The sequence below is a fragment of the Antechinus flavipes genome, chromosome 3 (genome assembly GCF_016432865.1).
Source record: "Antechinus flavipes isolate AdamAnt ecotype Samford, QLD, Australia chromosome 3, AdamAnt_v2, whole genome shotgun sequence".
Lineage (NCBI taxonomy): Eukaryota > Metazoa > Chordata > Mammalia > Dasyuromorphia > Dasyuridae > Antechinus > Antechinus flavipes.
Genome location: NC_067400.1, coordinates 247,933,889 through 247,956,187, shown reverse-complemented (window position 1 = coordinate 247,956,187; position 22,299 = coordinate 247,933,889). Strand labels below are relative to the sequence as shown.

The following is a 22,299-nucleotide window of genomic DNA, read 5'->3' as shown; positions in this document are numbered from 1 at the left end:
GCTTAGCCAATAGCCCTTGTATATTAGCTAAGCTCCTTCTGGTAGATTCCCTAGTGCGGGGAAAAACACACTGACCTGGGTTCCTTCACTGCTCCTGTATTCGGCCACTTCTTCCTACCCCCTTCGGTTCTTCCAAATATCTTCTGCTGGAAATTTGTTACACTCCAAATATTTGTGGGTTCTTTTCATCCAAAACCAGTTCAGAAGTTTGTTCTGGTATTGATCTGAGAGAAATCAGGAAGAACATAGATAAAGACCTGTCTACTTTCAGCCATTGGCTTCACCCTCCTCTGAATTCATGTAATTTTTTAACCATTTCTCAATCAATAGGTATTTATTTTGTTTCCAATTCTTTGCTATAAGGCAAAGTAATGCTATAAATATTTTAGTGCATATGGAAATATAAGCTGTTAGTAGATATTCTTGGTTAAAGGGTATAAACATTTTGATCACTTTTTTGAAAGAATTCCAAATTACTTTCCAAAATGATCATATAAATTTATAATTTCACCAACAGTGCACTAATGTACATATTTTCCTACACCCACTTCAGCATAGTTTCCTCTGCCTTCATTATATCTTCCTGATTTCATCAATTGATCCTACCAGTCCCATTGCCCCTGTATCTCTTCTCCATTTCTAAGTTACACTCCATGACTAAGATTTTATGAATTGCCTATGACGTGTTAAACATTGAAGATAAAAAGAAAGGCAAAGATAGTTCATGTTCGCAAGCATTTTACAATCTAATAGTGGTTGTAGAAAAACAAAAAGCAGTCAAACTAGATTCCTTTATTTCCTCTCCACTTTTTTTTCTAACACCAGCGATTCTTAAACTGGAGTCCATGAACTTGGTTTTCTTTTTAACATTTTGATCACTATCTAAATATAATGAATTTCTCTTTTAATCCTACATATTTTATTTTATATATTTCAAAGCATTATTTTATGAAGGCATTCATATGCTTCATAGCTAAAGAAATCTATGGCACCAAAAATTTTATGGCCCACCCTCTCATTGTAAATCATCAGTTGTCTGACTTCTAACCTCATTATTCAACTGAAACTCATCTTTCCAAAATTACCAATGATCTCATTTACTGAATTGAATGACATTTTATTAATCCTGAGTCTTGACCTATATATGTGTGTGTGTGTGTGTGTGTGTGTGTGTATGTGTATGTGTGTGTGTGTAAACAAATAGACATGTACCCATACATATATATGGAACTAAATTACTGAATCATCAATTGCTCATCAGACATTTTAAAATAAATGTCCCATAACATTTTCTCAAACTTAATATATCTCTAAAAGAATTCATGATATAGATATATATATATATAATGTGTATACACACACACACACACACACACACACACACACACTCACTCAATTTTCCCCTCTCCTAAACATTATATTACTGTTTAGAGCATCACTACCTTTCTGTTCACCCAGAATGTTAACTTGGTGCCATTTTCCATTTTGTACTGTCACCCCATATGTCCAATCTATTGACAAATCTTGTTATTTTTATTTTTACATCATCTCATATATATATATATATACATATATATATATATACACACACATATATATATCTATATCTATATACACACATATATCTATACATAGCTATACATACATGCATATATACATGTATATACACTTGAAGTAGGGTGGTAGTTATAGTAGTGTGTGTGTGCTTCAAGTTTTTATCACCTCTCTCTCAACTATTGCAATGGCTTACCAATTGATCTATATGCCACAAGTTTTTCCTTACTTCAAAAAATCCTCCAATCTACTGCCCTGGTGACATTCTGAAAGCATAAGTTTGATGACTTCCTTTCTGTGGTATGACATCAGTTTCCTGAAGCAGCTCCTTTTACCCTAACATAGCTTTCTTATCACACACAAACCCCACACATTTTCTTCCTTAATAACCTTTTGGATAAAGCTTCCTTCCTCACAAAATCTGATCAGTTCCAGCTTCTCTGATTTAGCTTCGTCACTTAGAGCCAATAAAAATTTAAATCATGTGCTATTTGGGTCTCTCAGATGTGACCCAAGATCATGCAAATCACAATACTTGTTGACTGACCAGATAGGTTTCCAGATATAGATGAGGAGTATTGTGTCCAAAGAAGTTATTTACCACTGAATGTCCTTGCTTTGTTAGGGATCATTGTTAAATGTTCAGTGACTCATGACTGATTAATTTCTTCACAACATCAAACCCAGACTAACAGCCATGTTTATCATTCTCAAGAAACTCTAGCATCTCCCTCTTGCCTCTAGGATCAAATGCAAAGTCCCTGGTTTAACATTTAAAATTCTTAATGATCTAGTGCCCTCCTATCTTTTCTATTTTCTTATTTTTCTCTCCACACATTCTAAAATCCAGGTCTAGTGGCTTATTTGTTCCTCTCAGCACAATACTCCATTGTTTATCTGTATATCAATCAATCAATATATACAGCTAAACAATGGAGTATTGTATATATATATATATATCTTTTGCCTTCCAGTCAATACTCAGAAAGCTTTCTCTCTTTCTCTTTGCCTATGCCTTTTAGTTTTCCTACTTCTCTCAAGTCTTAGTTCAAATCTCAAGTGCTATATTAGGACTTTTCCAGTTTTTTTTCAACTACTGATGACTTCCCCTATGTCACATTGACTGTATACATATACCTAGTTATTTACAAATAGGTCCCCCACTGGTTTGTAAACTCCTCGAGGGACTAATTTTTATCTCTCTTTGTATCTCTAGTGTTTAGCATAGTGTCTAGAACAAAGTAATTAACAATTTTTTTTTAGTTGAGTTGTAACCTAATTTTGCATCCAGCTATTTTAAAAATTACACCATTTATGATTTGTGATTGAATAAATGGAAAAGCATTTATTAAGCCCTTGCTATGCAGAATCAACACTTTAAAATTTTGGTGTCCTTTGCACAGACAGCAAAGAGATCGTCAGTCAATACTTAAAGAATTAAATTAAAGAATTAAAAAAAGTAATTCAAGCTATTAATTAAAAGATCAAATACTGAAGCTGAACCTTAAACACTTTAGATACATAAGGAGATGATGAGACTCTTTGAAAAAGACCCTATTAGGAAATTTTGAAGAGAAAAAAAAACAGCAGAGAATGAGATAGTATTTTTGAAACAATGAACATATTTTGAAAATAAAAAACTTCATAAAAATGAATTAACTATTACATATATTTCCTATACTTTCAGCATCTATAAATTGAATTTATTATTATTTTTTATTCTCATAGGCCATCTACTTGGACTATCTCATGATGATTCTAAATTCTGTGAAGACAATTATGGTTCCATGGAAGATAAACGCTTAATGTCTTCTATTCTAACTAGTATTGATGCTTCCAAACCCTGGTCCAAATGTACTTCAGCAACCATTACAGAATTCTTGGATGATGGTCATGGTATGTATTGTTTCAATTAAACCCATTTAGTTCCAATTAACATTTATTATTTTACGTCCATGTAATTTAAATTTTTCAGTACATTCAATTTGAGTTAATCATTGCAATAGAGGATAATGGAGGAAAAATAAAATACTAACGTCATTGGTTATATAATGATGATAATTTTACTTTTGGGTTGAAAAATTTGAAGGTAATCAGCAAATACCTCAATATTACTTTAAAAGATTGGATTTTATTCTCATCTTCACCACTGTCTTCCTTTGAGACTTTTTGCAGATATCAGAGAATCACATTAACTAAAAGTTGCTAGGGACTTTCAAAACTACGTAACTCTACCTATTTCTAAGTAATGATCTATTTTATAGCATGACAGATATGTGGACATTTAGTTTTTGTTTGAAGAGTTCCAATGAGGCACTTAATATATATTCATTCAATTGAACTGAAGTAAAAATTAACCCATCAGTAACTATGGTTTAGGTATGGTCTCTCAACAGTTCTGAATCTACTTAAGTATACTTGTCACTGAAACCACATCTACCCATTATTAAATATGCTTTGAAGCTGCTATCTCAAATAATGAATGCAGTCTCAAAACTCAAGGGATACTTTTGAAAGGTTATAGGATATGTTTTCTAATGCTATACAATTCAAGTTCTCATCTGTGTACTTATGTCTATACTCAGCATTCAATCTCAATTTAATTTAATTAGCTTTTTAGAAAGAGGTATTTACTAAGCTGATATAGCAAGAGTATTACTTTTAAAAAATTCCCCTACTCTTCTCCCAAAGTCTGTAACATATTCTCTCACAAATACATACTGTGTCTAGGAGAAAGTAGAATTGAGCTTGGAGTATACATCAAGCAAAAGGGTAACACAGTTCCTAGAAGTCCTTTTGCTGGAGTCCTCAAAATAGATTTTCTGTATCAGCTCTTTGCAGAGGCTTGAATCTACATCCACTATGTCCTTGACTGCTAGATGCAGACATTACTATCTGCTGATATGGTGCAGTGACTCTGATAGGACATCAATAAGAAAGTGAGATATCCTCCAGACTCCCAGAGTTTAAAAAATCCTATTCTAGTCAAGGAAGCAGCGGGAAGAAAAGAGGAAGAGCCTGGGCCTCTGAGAAGAATCACTTTTTCCTCAGGTTTAATTAGAAATACTTCTTCATTTGTTTGAATCTCTGAGGTTTTGAATTTTACTAAATTAGAACAGACTTCCTGTCTTACCTGTTTTTTATTTATTCAAAGAGGTGGGAAGGGGGGAAGGGATTATTCAAGATTAGTGAACAAAAAAAATAGATTCTCATCCAATAAATATATCAAGATACATATTTTCTCACTTACTTTAAATGAGATTGATTAATTAAGATCAGCTTAGTAAAGCTCTGTCTTTTACACCATCTAGTCCATACGGATAGCATTAGAAGCTTTGGCAAATACTTTGGAAAAATCTAAACATACTATCTACAAATTAAGCAAACACTATTACTGCTATGACAAAGCTATTTGTTGCCTACATTATAGTAACAAATAGGAAACAATTTTGCTTCTCTGGCCATCTATCATTTGTATCAGTATCTCTATCAGTAACTCTATGTTTTCTTCTCAAAAGTTTGTGGGCTTTAAAGAATAGAAATGGAAAAAACAACTCATAGATAGAATGATTGTAAATACTTCAAGTTTTCTAAATAAATTGTGTTTGTCTTGTTGAGTACAAAGGCAGAAACCATTTTATTAATATGTTACAAATTGATGAATAACTATTACAGTATATTAAGAAAATAACATTTAAAATTTAAGTGTTATTGAAAACCAACCATTTTTAAAAATACTTGCAAGGATACGTGATGTTGATGGTCACTTCAACAATGCAGTTTGCTTACCCATTCTCTGGTACTTTTGTCTACATCCTCTCATGAACTCAGCTTGAGGTCCTTTGTCCTAGGCCCAATGTTCTTTTTAAAAATCATACTTCTCTAATTATATTATTTATTCTTATTATTTTTAAGTTATTTATTCATTATTATATGCATACATGCTTGTGTGTATATATGTAAATACATATATGTATTTGTGAATATATTGTTACTTCTTTTTAAATTTTTTAATGTTACTTTTAAAATCTAACTCATATATTGTCTGTAGATATGTGACTGTTATCTTTCATTTCTAGGGGGAATATTGTGTATCAGTTATTCCTAATATCATAGTTCCCAAGTCTCCATCTATGTGCTAATTACAATCATCTCAAAGAGCCCCAATAAAGGCAGGTTCTAAGAAGAATCATAACAATTTTTAAAAAGATTTTCCTCATAAATCTTGAGTTCCTTCTCCTATAAATACATAAAACTATGGGGAAAGTGTATTCAAACTTAGAGCAATAGGGAAGGACACATATGGCAAAGGATAATCAGAACTCCTTGTTTGACAGGGCATAGAAGTTCTTTCTTTCATAAAGTCTTTATATCAGGTATTCAAGATCTGTTTCTCTTGTCACTTAATTATTGGTATTTTAAATGTAAGATCCTTGTATAGTGGAGTAATTAAATCATACCAATTTTAGTATTCTCTCTATAACTGAATCCAGAAGACAAAAGAAAGTTACAGCTAAAAGGAAGCAAAGTCTCGAGGAGGCAAATAAAGGATTTGGCAGAATTGTGTGATTTTTATTTTATCATATTACAAAAAGAAAAAAATCATTTTAGTGGATACTTGATTATTTTGTATTACACTACCATAATACACATTTTCAAGAAGACTATCATGAAAATAATTACAGTTTATATACCAATATTTTTTACATATTATATAAGGAAGGAGACAAAATCTGTAAACAACTCAATAAGATCAAATATGTAGTGGAAGATAGTGGAACCAAGATCAAGAACAGCAGGAAATACTATAGTCCAGGTTGCCAACACAACCATAAAGATAATAGCCAACAAACCTATCTGATTGGGAAATTTTTAAAAAGTCACAGTGAATCGTATTTCCAACCTAGATAAACAAAGAAAGAAAAAGAGATTTGCAGATATTAGAGATGTAGATTTACAAAGGAATACACCATTAATAGCTTTTCATTGAAGCAGTTGAAAGAGGACCAAGACTATGTACCAAGAAAAATAGATGGTCCCAGAACCACAGTGGAACCCAACTCAGAGCACAGGAACAAATGTCAGTTACAGACTCTATGGCTCTCTATCCAATTCCATTTCATATATCCAGGGTGGATTCAGGAAAAAAAAATCCATACTTTGAAGTTTCAGGTGAGAATTTGCAGGACCCAGGATGAATATTAAACAAAGAAAGTGTAACAGGTCAAGAATGCAAAATCTTGGTACTAGCCCCCAGTCTATCTGAAACCTAACCTGAACCTGAAATCTAATCAGATTAAGTATTCCACACCAGGTTGTAGCTATGTGATTTTGAATCAGATCTTTCAAGTTGGCTAATTATGGGTGAGATCAGCAGCAATGTATTGAAAATACAACCAAGGCCAAGCCCACAAGTTTGTTCTTCATTTCCTAAACCCGGATCAGGAATATGCAAAACTCAGATCAGTAAGTCAGTGATCAGATTTTTCCTTGAATCAAACCACTTTGGAAACATTGAAAATTAACAGGTCCATATCCTAAGCTATTTTTGAGATCTGAAATTTAAAGAAAAACACTCAATACTCCACAAATGCTACAAAAGGAACGAATCAAACACAAGCTCAGCAAAAACATTGCTTCCTGAAATGGTTAAAATTTAGCACTAACATAAAGTCTAAAGTCAGGAAGTAAATAAAAAGGGAATCTTAATATGAAGTACTATTAAATGGCAGAAATAGTCCAAATAATGCTAGAAGAAGAGAAAGACTCCAAAACATCTACAAGATAGACATAAAGAAAAACATGGATTGTTCTCAAATTCAATTAGAATTGCTGAAAGAGATGTAGAAAAAAATTTTAAAGCTAAAAATGATTTATAAATCAAAGGAAAACAATAGATTTGAAAAGAGAAAGGGGAGCAATGGACAAAAGATATGTAAAGATAATTAAAAACTTGGCACAAGAAGTTCAAAACCTAGGCTAACAACAAAAATATGAGAGGATGACAGAAAGATCTCATTAACAATAATTATTATGAATACCAATGGAATGACTGCATCTCTGAAACAGAAGAAGATATCAGGATGGATTAGAAATCAGAATCCAAAAATGTTATTTAAAGAAATATATTTGAACATAAAAATTTACATGGACTTAAAATAAAGGCCTGTAACAAAATCTATTATGCTTCAGAATAATTTTTTTAAATTTTTAAAATTTTTAAAATTTTTTTTAAAAAGCAGGAAAGCAATCATTCTCAAATAAAGCAATACAAAAATAGACTTAACAAAAATGATAAACTGGGAAATATATTTTCCTGAAAGGTACTATAGACAAAAAGTGAAGATTAACACTGGGCATTTGTAAACTAAATAATATAGCATCTCAATTCTTAAAGGAAAAGTTAAATAACTTTTAGGGAAACTATAGTAGTGGAGGTCCTCATCATATCTCTTTTGGAGCAAGATAGATCTAACAAAAAAAATGAACAAGAGAAAAGAAAGAACTGAATAGAGTTTAATATAAAAGTTAATCATGATAAGTCTGTAAAAATAGAATGGTAATAAAAATCATATAATCATATACCTTTTTGTCTGTTATACATGGTGCCTTCCCAAAGACTGACCATATGTAGACATAAACATCTTATGACAATGCTGAAGAGCAGAAAATTTAAACACATTTTATAGATCATAATTTAATAAAATTATTTTCAATGAAGGACTACTAAAGCAAATATTTACAATCAACTGGAAAATAAATTTAATTCTAAAGAAAGGGGTAGAAAGGGAATCACAGAAATAATAATTTCATTAAAGATTATTACAATACTGAGAGAACATACTAAATTGGGGAGAATATAGGCAAAGCAACCTTTAGGGAAAAATGTACACGAGTAAACTTTTTCATCAATGAAAGAAAGAACAGCTTAGCACACTGCATGCAACTAAGAAAAGTCAACAAATTAAAAACCCAAATAGAAATACTGAAAATCAAAGAAGATATAAACAAAATTGAAAGAAAAAAAATCCATATTGAATTAACAAAACTATTTTTTTATTTTTTAAAGCTCAATAAAGTAGATAACTATCAACTAACTGGACTTTCTTGAAAAGAAAGGAAGAAAATAAAATTTCCAGAATCAAAAATGAAAAAGATGAATTAGAAATTTGAAGAAAAGATAAAAAAAAATTAGAAACAATTTTGATCAATTACATGCTAAATAAAATGATAATCTATATGAAAAGGATGAATATTTATGAAAATGTAAAATGTCCAAATAAGCTAAACAAAAAATAGAGAACAACTCAATCGCAGAAAAAAAATTGAATAAACCATAAGTAAAGCTCTATTTTTTTTCTTTCCCCTTCCAAAAAAAAAAAATTGTTACCAGATGAATTGAGAAGTGGTCTATCAAAAATTCAAATAACATTTAATCCCAATATTATGTAAGTTGTTTTGAAAAGAGGAACAGATAAGGCAGGTAGGTGGTGCAATAGATTGAGTACCAGCCTCAATCAAGAAGATCTGAGCTCAAATGTGGTCTCAGACACTTAGCACTTCCTAGCTGTGGGACCCTGGGCAAGTCGCTTAATCCCAATTGCCTCAGCAAAAAAAAAGAAAAAAAAACAAAAGAGGAATAGATATCATGCTAAATTCCTTCTATAATATAGACACTTAATACTTAAAATATGGAGAATCAAAATAGAGAAAGGAAACTACAGATCAACATAGCTAATGAATATTGGTACAAAAATTTTACATAAATTATTGGTACATATTACAGAAACATAGCAAAATTATACATTATGACTAGAAGAGAATTATATAGAAATACAAAATTCATTCAATATTTAAATATAATTGACAATCTTAGCAACAAAAATAATAAATATGATTGTATCAACAGAGGTCAAAATATATTTTTGAGAAGACATTGCACCCATTCCTGTTTTTTATAAATGACAAGACAGAAGAATAAATAGATTTATTATGGGTAAAATTGCTGTAGAATGCGCAGCTGCTATACCCCAATAAAACTATCTTGGCAAATGGACTAAACCAGATTGAGAGTAATCAATAGATCTCAAAGTCCTCAGTAAGTTAGGGAATGGTTTATCTCAAGTATGAGAACATTTTTGTTCCAATGATCATGAAGGCAGTTAAAGCTGGCCCTGTGGAGTATTTACAGCTTAGTCTAACATTGAAGATGCCAAGGTTAATCACTTCATTGTGGGCCTTCACAAGTCAACTTGATTTTTGTCTAGCTGGAACAGAGAGTGAGGCTCATGATTTTGTGCAACTGAGTCCCTTTACTGCACTTCATGCTCAAATCAAGACATAATGTTATTGGTCCTCTTTGAAAACTTATCTAAAATTAAGAACATGCATTAGTAATGCTGGATCTTGAAACAAGACAGGAGAAAGAATATGTGACACAAAATGATTTTTTTTTGGGTGCTTATTATAGGATAGTTTATTTTCAGAGCCATGGAAAGTCAACTATAAAAAACTTCAACAAAGTTGCAAAATTTAAAATAAATACACACAAATCATTATTCCTGTAGATGCATTTAATGAGTACTTGTTAGTTGACTGTGTATTACCAACAAAATCCAGCAAGAAGAAATAGAATTTAAGTTTCATTTAAAACAATTATAGGAAGAATGAAATACTTGAGTGTTTACCAGCCAAGACACCAGGAACTACCGGAATACAATTATAACTACAGACTGATTTCAAAAATTAAATCATTTCAAAAATACAGACTGATGAACTAATTGGAAAAATATGAATTGCTTATGCAAAGACTGAGCCAGTTTAATAAAAATGCCAATATTATCTAAATTAGCTTATTCAATACCATAGTAATGAAAATACCACATTATGACTTTATAGTGCTAAAAAAAATAAAGTTCACCTATATGAAGACAAGGTCAAGAATCTCAAGGGAAATATCTATTTATCTATCTGTCTTTAAAGTGGTAAGGAAAGGAAGCTAGTTGGATAGAGCACTGGTCCTGGAATCAGGAGGACCTGAGTTCAAATTCAGCCTCAGACACTTAACACTTCCTAACTATGTGACCCTGGGCAAGTCACTTAATCCAATTGCCTTACCAAAAAATTACTACTAAAAAATAATAATTATCAAAACAATCAGTGGAATATATTAGGCACAAAATTTATAGCAGCAAATGACCCCAAGAAGCCTTGTGTTGAATAAATTCAAAGATCCCAACTATTGATATAAGAATTCACCATTTAATAACTTATTAAGAAAACTGGATAGCAGTCTGGCAGAAATTAGGTACAAAACAGCTTCTCACACTGTATACTGTATATATAAGTTCCAAATGGGTAGTTGACTTACACGAAGGAGAATATTACAATCAAATTAGAGGAGCAACAAAGAAATTACCTGTCAGAAGTATGGATAAAAGAAAAGTCCATGACCAAACAAATGATGAAGTTTACAAAAATTGCAATGAATAACTTTTATTAGTTAAAATTAGTTTTTGCTTAAACTATATCAATGAAATTAAAATTAAAAGAGAAGTGGTTAAATATGGGGAAAAACTTTGCCACAAGTTTCTCAGAAAATGGTCTTACTTCTAAAATATATAGGGAACTAATTCAATTTATAAAAATAAGAGCACTTTCCAATTGATGTAGTCAGAGAACATGAATAAGGAATTATCAGAAGAAATGCAAACTATCAACGACAGCCTTATGCAAAAAGTTCAAAATTATGAATATATAAAGAAATGCATATTAAAATGATTTTGATGCTCTACCTCATAGTCTTCAATTAGCATAGATGATAAAAATAGTAAATAACAAATGCTGGAGAAAAGCAAGTATAGTAATATATCATTGTTAGAGTTATGAGCTGATCCTGACATTCTAGAATCATTCTGAGAAGCTGGAACTATGGGCAAATGATATTAAACTGTGAACATCGTTTGATTCCATGATACTACAACTAAATCTATATCCCAGAGAAATAAAAGAAAGAGGAAAAGAATCCATATGGGCAAAAAAATAGTTAAAATACTCCTTTTTCTTTCTAATAGCAAAGAATTAGAATTAGAAAAATGATGCCCATCATTGGGCATTGGGAAATGGAAGAACAAGGTGTTATATATGAATATGAAGGAATATGATGACATAGAATAAAAATGATGACAGGAAAGTGAGCGGAACCATGAGACAAACAGCTGTGATGTCTTAGGAACTCTAGTTAATACAATTACCAACCTGAATTCTAGAGGACTTATGATGAAATGTGCTAATTGCCTCTGGATAGATAGATTATTGATTTATGCAAATAAGACATTTTTTGTACAGAAGTGTTGGAATCCTTACTAACTGCTAACTAATTAGAGTTGATCTAATCTTACAAGAAGATTTTGGCCAGAACCTGAAACAAGGTACTAAGTAGAACTAATTAATACAAGGCTTGTGTTCACACCTTTACTCATTGGAGTTCACAAGTATGCTAGCTTCACAAAGTAAACTTTCTAACTTCAAGGGAGTTCACACCTCCCTTAAAGCTCTTTGGGCCAGAGAGCACTATGGGAGAAAACCCATAATCCCATTCTCTCAGAAGATTCACATATAAGGAGAGAGAGCTATTCGAGAATACATTTTCCCTCTTGGCTGGCTGGTCGCAGAAGAGAGTTCAGCTGGACTCGAGAGGAGCGACTCTGGTGCAGAGAGCACTTTGATGGATTTCAGCGGAATTAACCCAGAAGCCCTCTTTCCGAGGCAAGACAGAATATATTCCACTTGGCTGGCTGGTGGCAGATGAAGAGTTTTCAGAGGATAAAGCTACCAGTGGAGAGTTCAGTGGACAACCAGATTCATCTTCATCTCACACCACTGTAGCTGGTGGCTGGGCTCCTGCACTCCCCCCACTGAGACCAAGCTGGTCTGAAAGACTTACCAGAAAGCTAGCCGAGCCCCACGAGAAGGAGACAAGAGATTCATTCCATCTCTGTGTTGGTCGGAGGCTGAAGAAAGCAGAGGCAGAGGCTGAAGAACAGAACCTTTGGCATCTGGAGGGCTCTAAGCTAAACCGGCTGTGTTTTGAGAAGAACAAGAACTCCAACATTTGAACTCTAACACAGAAGTAATACAAGAATTTTTTAAAACTACATTTAAACTACATGAGTTTATAACAGAAATTTTGTTTTTTCTGATTCAATGGGGCTGTGTGAGAAGGAAGATGAGCTTTCATAATTAAAAAATGAAATAATATTTAATTTGAAAATATTTAAAAATAAAACAAAGGGAGGAAAAGTGAAATGAAATATCAGGAACAAATGATCAAATGGAGGAAGGAGCACCTCTTATAGTGAAGATCTCTAAATTTTATTTTCAGATGACATTGTGATGATTCACTGCAGACTTTCCTGAGTTCTATTTTTTTTTAAGCATCTTTCAGTTGACATATTCAAGGAGGTAACATTTTATTCTTTGACATGAGAAAATCTCATGAGTCCAAATATCTATTTTATTAATCTTAATAAATCTGTGATATTTAAATGGTCAGGTATCAAATTAACTATATAGACTTAATCGAAGACTATATTGTAATTTGAAGACTAATTTGTATACCTTAATTTGAAGACTAGCTATATTTAGTGAGATGAATTCAGAATGAATTCTAAGAGTAGGGATTTTGAAATGCAACAGAGTCTATTTTAAGTTATATATCCACAATACAGAGATCTTATATTTTAAAGTAATGGACATATTTCTGATGCCATTACTCACAATTCTCTTCAATTAATTTGCAAAATGAAACAAAAATACTTTATAGATCAATTTATGTATAAAAACAATTATGTCCTGAGATATATTAAAACTTTATTTTTATGACAAATGAACCTCTTCTAGGATTTTAACAGGTGTCATGACATCCATGCACTAAGATTCATTTGCTTTATTCAAACAAAACTCTTTAGGCTTTCACTCATAGCTTATTTATTTTTTTTTTATCACAAATTAACTTGAAGAAACAATAGACAGTATCTGAGCAATGGAAAAACCAATAATTTGATATTGGAGAAAACATAATGAAATATAACTCTCTACTTTTAAAACAGAAGTAGGAACTTTATGGGTCAGAATTTTGTTTACATTGTCAAGTTGGGCCATTGTATGGAATATACTTTTACTTAATTTTTTAAAGTAGTTACAAACTCAATTTAGAAGAAGAAAAAGATCTCTGAAAGTTCTATGATTAATAAATGTTATTATAATGAAACATTAGTAGCTAAATATGAAATTCTTGAGGCAAATTTTTGCAAAGTCATACCATGTCACAGCATTGAAATCTAGTAAACTATTCAATTTTGCATTTACTGGTTCTACTCAGTTTTAGCGCCAAGGAACAAATGATCCCTCCCAGAATAAACTCATCAATTCTAATCTCATCATCATGCAGTTAACTCAAGTTTTGCTTGACACCACCTTCTTCAGCCTCCTCTCCCTGCTGATTAGAGAACTAAAGAGTGCCAAACTCCTACCAATGCCTTCCTTTATTGAGGGCAGATACTGGATTCTGAGCCTAGTTTTATGACTGTGACAAATTATTAAAAAATCTTGCTCTAGTATTGCCATTTGTTCTCCAGAGATTAGGGAAATGAATTTCATTATAAAGCCTCCTAAACTGTTATTAGTTTTTTAGTTTCTTGGAGTTTGACTTCCTTTTAAATGATCTAAGCTTTTTTTTTTTTTTTTTTCCTGAGGCAATTGGGGGTTAAGTGATTTGCCCAGGGTCACAGTGCTAGGAAGTGTTAAGTGTCTGAGACCACATTTGAACTCGGGTCCTCCTGACTTCAGCATAGGTATTCAATCCACTGTGCCACCTAGCTTCCCCTAATGATCTGATCTTTTAATTTACATAGTTGTTGTTTTGTATGTTGTTCTGTTTTCACTTATTTCAACCAGGTTAGTTCCTACAAATCTTCTCATATTTATTTAAATTATTCAGGGATAATATATTCCTATCCAATAATATTTCTTCACATTCCTATATCACAGCTTCCTCACAATCATTCCTAGTGGGTGGGAAACCAACTTGTTTCAGATCTTTGCTGCCATAAAAGGTGCTACTATGAATATTTTGGTGTATGTTGAGCTTTTTGTTTCTGTCTTTGACTTCTTTTAGATATAGGTGCACTAATGGAATCATTGGTGCAAAGGGCATGAATAGTCATTTTTATTGCATAATTCCAAATTGATTATGAGAAGACTAGCTATTCTCATTTTTTGGTCATCTTTACCAACTTATGGAATAAAAATTAAATCTCAAAAAAGTTATTATTTTTTTCTTTCACTATTAATGATTTCAGAAAGTCAGTCAATGAACATTTATTAAGTCCCTTTGATGTGCCATGCCAAGTGCTACAGAGACATAACATATATGCTCTTAAGGACTTCATAGTCTAATGTAAGAGACAACAAGCAAATAATTACACAGAAACAAGATTAAAAACCAGATAAATTAGAAATAATGGACAAAAGGAAGATACTGGAATTAATGGGAATCAGGTATAAGCTTCCTGTAAAAAATAGGATTTTAGCTGTGATGTGAAGGAAGCCAGGAAGCCAGGAGATGGACATGAGGAAGGATAACTCCCCAGACATAGGGAAGAGCCAGGAGAAATCCCCAGAGTTGGAAAGTAAGAGTATCCTGTGTGAGGGAAGAGCAAGGAAGCAAAGAATGATTGGATTTATGACTAAAAAGTCAGATTATGTGAAAGGTATAAAATGCCAAATAAAGGATTTAATTTTTTATCCTGGAAGTGATAAGGAGCCATTGAAGTTTATTGAACAAGAGGGATGACATGATCAAACTTGTGCTTTAGGATCAAGATCACTTTGCCAGGTAGATCAGACCAATCAGCATACTATTGCAATAGTCCAAGCAAGAGATGATGAGGATTTATATTTCTTCCTTTCTCATCTGGTTACACTCCCTGGGACTTGAACTTCTTTATTTTCCTCCTTCCGCTACTATCCTCTGCCATTAGATTTTAAGAGTCTTAAACATAGGTACTGCCTTTCTTTTTCCTATTTGCACCTTCAGCACTTAGCACAGTCCCTGACACATATTAGGTACTTAATAAATCTTTGCTAACTGATTGATTATGCTAGGGTAGCAGCAGTGTCAGAGGAATGGTACCTTGAGGAAGGTTAAGGTTTCCATGAAATAGAGATAAGGAGGCAAAGGAGGTTTCTAGACAAGGGGCACTAGTCTGTACAAAGGTATAGTGATAGGACATCGAATATTTTATACTAGGAGCAAAAAGTAGGACTATTTGACTAGAAGGTGTAGGTATAAGGAGAATTAAAGGCAAATCTGAACAGAAGGGCTAGTGCAAAATTGCAGAGGGCTTTAAAAAGCCAAACTAAGAGTTTGCATTATCTTAGGTGGAAGAGAAAGCCATTGGAGTTTGAGTAGGAAAATGACATGGCGGCTATATGGAGAGTAGATTGGAGAGGAAGAGAAAATGGATATAGGGAGAAGAATGGCCTCAAAAAAAAAAAAGTGATTACTATGTTAGTAGAAAGAAGAGGACAATTAAGAGGGTTGACTTACAAGATTTGGCAGTTGATTACATGTGATTAAAGAGTGTTTTCAAACTTTGATGCTCGAAAGAATGTTAATAGCCTCAACAGAAATAGAGAAATCAGGGAGAATATCCAAGAGAGAATTGTTAATATTTTACTAGAGTGCAAATGAGATACTTGGATTGGATATAATGATCTGCAAGCCAGTTGTATGAAGATTATAGTTGAATTCATGGAAGCTGATGTTATCCAGAGAGAAGTTATCAAAAGAGAAAATCCAGGACCCTGGATAATTATCTATCAAAGGAAACTGAAGAATGGCCAGACAGATAAAAGGACAGTTAAGAAAAAGTAATATCATGAAAAGCCAGGAAAAAGAAAGGGCCTAATTGGAGAGGGAGTTCTACAGTATCAAATGCAGCAAAGATCAGATGCAGAGTGAGAAACTTTTTAAGTGTTGATAGAATTTAACTGCAAATCCATCTAGCTCAGGATTTCTTCCCATCTTTGCTTGACTGATTTTTTTTTTTTTGACACAGCTCAAGACCTCTGTTTATTGGTTGACTCTGATATTCTGCATTTTATTGATATGTGTCACCTTCTTTTGAATTCCAAGTATCATTGGCACATATTTGCATTTTGTTTTGATCAGTCAATAATCATTTAAGTGCTTAAAATGGGCAGGGCATTATGCCTAAAAATTCTTCGTGTTTTCTATCTATTTGATATAAATTAATCTTGTTCATCTTTAATTATGATAATTTTTAATATTCTTTTTTCATCAGATTACTTACTTATTGATTTTGTTTTTCTTTGAAAATTTTAGTTTTGTTTGTCAGTTCTGTCATATTTTGATTTTATAATTTCAAATATTTCTTTTATAATTGTTTGGTAATTTTAATGTCTGTTACCTAATCTTTATGATTGAATGTTAAATTCATTGATCTCTTTTTCTACTTTATTAATTTTTTTCAGAGATAAATTTTCATCCAATTACTTTAGTTGCAACTTTGATGTGCTGTTTCACTGTTATTTGTTATTCTCTTAACATAATTATTTATTGTCTCAATTTATACATTATTATAGTTCCCTTAAACCATAATATCTATTCATTAAAAAAAAATAAATCTACCATTGAATCCTGGGATATAAGTGTCTTCTTTAAAAATCCAATTTAGAAGTCACCACAAACGCATCCAAATCTAATCTGTTTAACAGTTTGCAACAGAATATTGTCCTTTTTAGTTTAGCTTGTTGTTGGATTTATGGAGTTCTAAGAGAGGAACATTTATGTCTTTTAATGTTGGTTATAATCAATTCTTTTGCAACTAATATTTTTCTCTCTTTGTTACTTTCTTTTTCATCCACTTTTTATTTATAATATTTCTACATTAACTTCATTTCAAAGTATATGCTTTTCCCTTCTTCTACCTATTGAGTCATTCACTATGACAGAGGTGGAGTGGGGAATAAAGTAGGAAAAAAGCGATTCAGCAAAACCAATCAACACTTCAACTATCTGATTACAGAGTAGTAAGCACTGCCTAAATGTTTATTGATTGATTCATTAACATAGGGATTATTCCACACCCAAAATTGTCCACTTTTGTGGCATAAAAAAAGAAAATAATGTGCATTTTAGAATGTTTTCTCCAGGTGCACCCTTGGTCATTGTAATTACACAGTCAATAAACAGTTAATAAGAATGTACTATGTGCTATGTACACTGTGATCTGTGCTAGGGATTTGTCTTTGCCTTCAAGGAGCTCACAGCCTAATGAGGGAAGACAACATATAAAATTAAGCTAAACAGAGAAGAGGAAAAAGAGTACTTAATTGGGGAAGTAGGAACAGTCATGGAACAATAAAAACCTGTAGCTGGGTGACAAAGGTGAGGAGGCTATAGTGGGTTACTTCCTTAAATTGAGGATCTGGGATGTCCACCCTCCAGTCTTCTCCAATCAAAGAGAGGGATCCTAAAGCCAGGGGGTACAGAGGAGGTCTGAGTTTCAGAATTGATTCAATCTTCTAGGAAAGTGAGTTATCAGAGAAAAAATAATAAAATCAGATATCAGCCTAGTAATGATTTCTTGGTTTCATTTTTTTCTATTTATCCTGTTATAATTATTTTTTATGTTGTTTTTGTATTTTGTATATTGTTTTCTTCGTTCTTCTTATTTCATTCTATCTAAGTTTGTGTGAACCTTCTCTAACTGTGATGCTAGCAACTCTCTTATTGGAGGGGCAAAAAGACATTCTAACAAAGCAAGGATAATGCTCCTAGAATTACAGTGGCATTTAACTTCTTTGAACTTTCCTCCTGTCCTTCTAATCTTTCACCTATCACTACACTGAAACAAATCTATTCATCATATTAGACTATGATAAAAGACATGATAATTTAGTCTTCAAAAATGGCTGGGATTTTTTTCATGCCTTTCAGTGACCATGAAGCTAAGTTGGAAAACCAGAAACAATCAGACCTCTGGACAGCTTTTTCTTATTTTAAAGAGTGATAATCTTTAAAGATTATGGAATGAGGAAGGGCCTTAGCCTCTGCATATTGTCATGGGAGAAAAGAAGTTGAATCAAGGAAATGTTAGTAAATGTTAGCTCTACACACATATTCCTCTGAGTTCATCATATTCATCTTTTCTCATGACATAGTAAAATTTTGTTATGTTAATATATTGTACTTTCTTCAGCTATTCCATTTTGTGAACTTCTATTTTGTTTTTTGTTCTTAGATACCACATAGAATGGTGCTATGAACCTTTTGGTGAATATTCTTTTTTTTTTTCATTAAGTTTTTAAGTGCATATACCTGGCATTAGGATTGCTGGGTCAAAAAGTATATATTTTCTCCAATTTCATTTTCTTTTCTTTTTTTAAACACTTTATCAACTTGCTTTCCAGAAAAGCTAAGTTAAAAAAAAAAAAAAACTTCAGCTTTGTGATATTTCATGTTATTAGTACTTAAGAGCTTCAGATTTGGGTGCATCTTGAGAAGAAAAACTTGCATCTATATAAAGGATCAGCAAGTAAGAAGAGGCATGAATCCAGAGGACTTATTAACATATAGCACCATACCACATCTTTTTTTATTAAATTAAAATTTATTTTCAGTTATGAATACCTTCTTTCTTTTTTTTAATTATGGCTTTTTATTTTCAAAATATATATATTGATAATTTTCAGTATTCCCCCTAGACAAAACCCTGTGTTCTAATTTTTTTTCTCCCTTAACCTCACTCCCTCCCCCAGTCGGCAAGTAATCTAATATATGTTAAACATGTGCAATTTCTCTATTCATATTTCCACAAATATCATGCTGCACAAGAAAAATAATATCAAAAAGGAAAAAAAATGGGAAAGAAAACAAAATGTAAGCAAACAACAACAAAAAGAGTGAAAATACTCTGTTGTGGTCCACCTTCAGTTCCCACTCTACTGTCTATGGGTGCAAATGGCTTTCTTCATCACAGGATCATTGGAACTGGTCTGAATCATCTTATAGAGCCATGTCTATCAGAATTGATCATCATATAATCTAGCTGTTGCTGTATATAATGATCTCCTGGTTCAGCTCATTTCACTTAGCATCAGTTCATGATGTCTCTCCAAGCCTCTTTATATTCATTCTGCTGGTCATTTCTTACAGACCAATAATATTCCATAACATTCATATACCACAATTTATTCAGCCATTATCCTATTATTGGGCATCCATTCAGTTTCCAATTTCTTGCCGCTACAAAAGAGGCTGCCACAAACATTTTTGCACCCTCCTTTATGATATCTTAGGATACAAACTCAGTAGAAACACTGCTAGATCAAAGGATATGCACAGTTTGATAGCCCTTTGGGCATAGTTCCAAATTGCCCTCCAGAATAGTTGAATTCAGTTCACAATTCCACCAATAATATATTAGTATCCCAGTTTTCCCACATCCCCTCCAAAATTTGTCATTATCTTTTCCTGTCATTTTAGCCAATCTGCGAGGTCATCACACCACATCTTACCTCTTGAGGGGATTAAGTCATTCAAAAAGAGTGATAAATTTGTTTCTTCTTTGCCTATGTTTATTTCCTGAAATTTTTTTTGTCTTATTGATTGCTTTGCCCTAATCTTATTGGAAAGGCCTCTTCCCATGCTTCTCTAAATAAAAATATTCATCATTTTTATATCATAATAGTATTCTCTTAGATTCATGCATCACAATTTGTGCAGTCATTCCCTTTATTTCTGTAATTTTTTTTCCTATCATAAAAGTGCTAATATAAGTATTTGGCATATATGGGGCTTTTCTTTTCTTTTCTTTTTTTGTTCTTTTTTTTTTTTTTTTTTTTTTTTTTTGGTCATTGAATTCCTTAGAGTCAATCTCTGGGTCAAAAGACATGGACATTTTGGTCACTTTACTTAATTTCAAATTATTTTATAGAATAATACTACCAATTCACAACTCTAACAGCAATGGAGATCAGATTGTCTTTCCAGCACCCCTTCAACATTAACTACTTCCATCTTTTGTCATACTTGCAGATTTACCAAATATGATGTGAAATCTCAGGGTTATTTTGATGTATATTTCTCTTATTATTTATGATTTAGGCTTAGCATATTCTTTCATATGGCTGTTAATTTGCAAATTATCTTTTGATGACTTCATAGAGGAAAGCTTTTTGGTCATATATATATTTTCTGTTCATTGTCAGTATATAGATTGTATATAGAGGAAAGTTATCACAAATTCTTGAAATAAATCTTTTCCCTTCTTATTTTCTTTTTATTTGATTTTTCTTTTCTTGTTATATTAATTTTGTTCAGAACATTTTTTTTTCAATTTCATGTTCTCAAAATTATCTTTTTAAATGTTTGGATAAGAATTCATTCCTTATCTAATGCTGTGAAAAGATATGTGATCTGCTGCTCTTCTAATTTTTTTTTATTATAGTTTCTTATTTACAAGATATATGCATGGGTAATTTTTCAGCATTGACAGTTGCAAAACCTTTTGTTCCAGTTTTCCCCCTCGTCCTCCAGATGGCAGGTAGACCAATACATGTTAAATATATTAAAGTATGTGTTTTATATATATATATATCCATGCAGTTATTTTGCTGCAAAAGAAAAATTGGACTTTGAAATAATGTACAATTAACCTATGTACTCTTCTAATTTTTTATGATATTCTCTTTAATGTTTTGGTCACATAATTATTTTGAATTTTTTATGGCATATAGTATAAGATATTGACATAAGCCTAATTTCTGGCAGCTGCTTTCCATTTTCCTTATACATTCTTGTCAAATAAATAGTACTGTCCTAGGCAGTTTTTGGGTTTTGTTTTAAATTTATTAAACATAAAATTATTGAGGTCAAGTATTATCTGATTCTTTCTTGTATGTTGGCCTAATTTTCTATTTTTTTTAAATGAGTACTAAAAGGTTTTGTTAATTTCTACTTTATAATATAGGTTGAGGTCTGGAAGTATTCCCCTTTCCTATTTTTCATTATATTTCTCAATAAATTCCATTATAATTTTGTATAATTCTGTAAATTATCCATTAGGTGTTCACAATAGTACAAAGTAAAGTACCTTTAGTATTATTGTTATCTTTATTACATTGATATGGTCCAGCTATGTGAGGTACTGAATTTTCTTCCCACTATTTAAGTTGTCCTTTCTTTCTTTAAAGAATATTTTGCAATTGAATCTAGATAAATACTGACTCCCAAACATTTTATTTTGAATTAGGTATCCTTTCTATTATTGCTTCCTGAATTTTGTTATTAATATGATATTGGTATGATATGGTATTGATTTTTCTGTTTTTATTTTGTAGCCTACAACTTTATTGAAAATATTAATTGAATTAACTATTTTTTTGCTTATTTCCAGAAATTTTCTAAGTAAAACATTTTAACAGAAAATGTTATTTAATTTTGACTTCTTTGCCTGTTAATTGTATTTTTAATTTCTTTTTCTTTTCTTGCTATTGCTAGCATTTCAAGAGGTATATCAAACATTACTTCATGTCTGTATTTATTGAGAAGCTTCTAGTGTTTCCTAATGCTCACAAAGGCAGCTTTTTGTTTTAGTGAGCTACTTTTTATCACATTAGAAAAAGTGCCTATATGCTGCAGCATTTTTAGCATAA

General features: G+C 31.8%; 1 protein-coding gene across 1 annotated transcript in view; it reads left to right on the top strand.

Annotated features, from left to right (window-relative positions):
* Positions 1-22,299, top strand: part of ADAMTS5 (ADAM metallopeptidase with thrombospondin type 1 motif 5) — an 81,114-nt gene that overhangs the window by 32,903 nt on the left and 25,912 nt on the right. Inside the window, exon 3 of the mRNA XM_051984843.1 lies at positions 3,283-3,450. Within this exon, the coding sequence (XP_051840803.1) occupies positions 3,283-3,450 (168 nt within the window). The remainder of the gene's footprint in view (positions 1-3,282; positions 3,451-22,299) is intronic.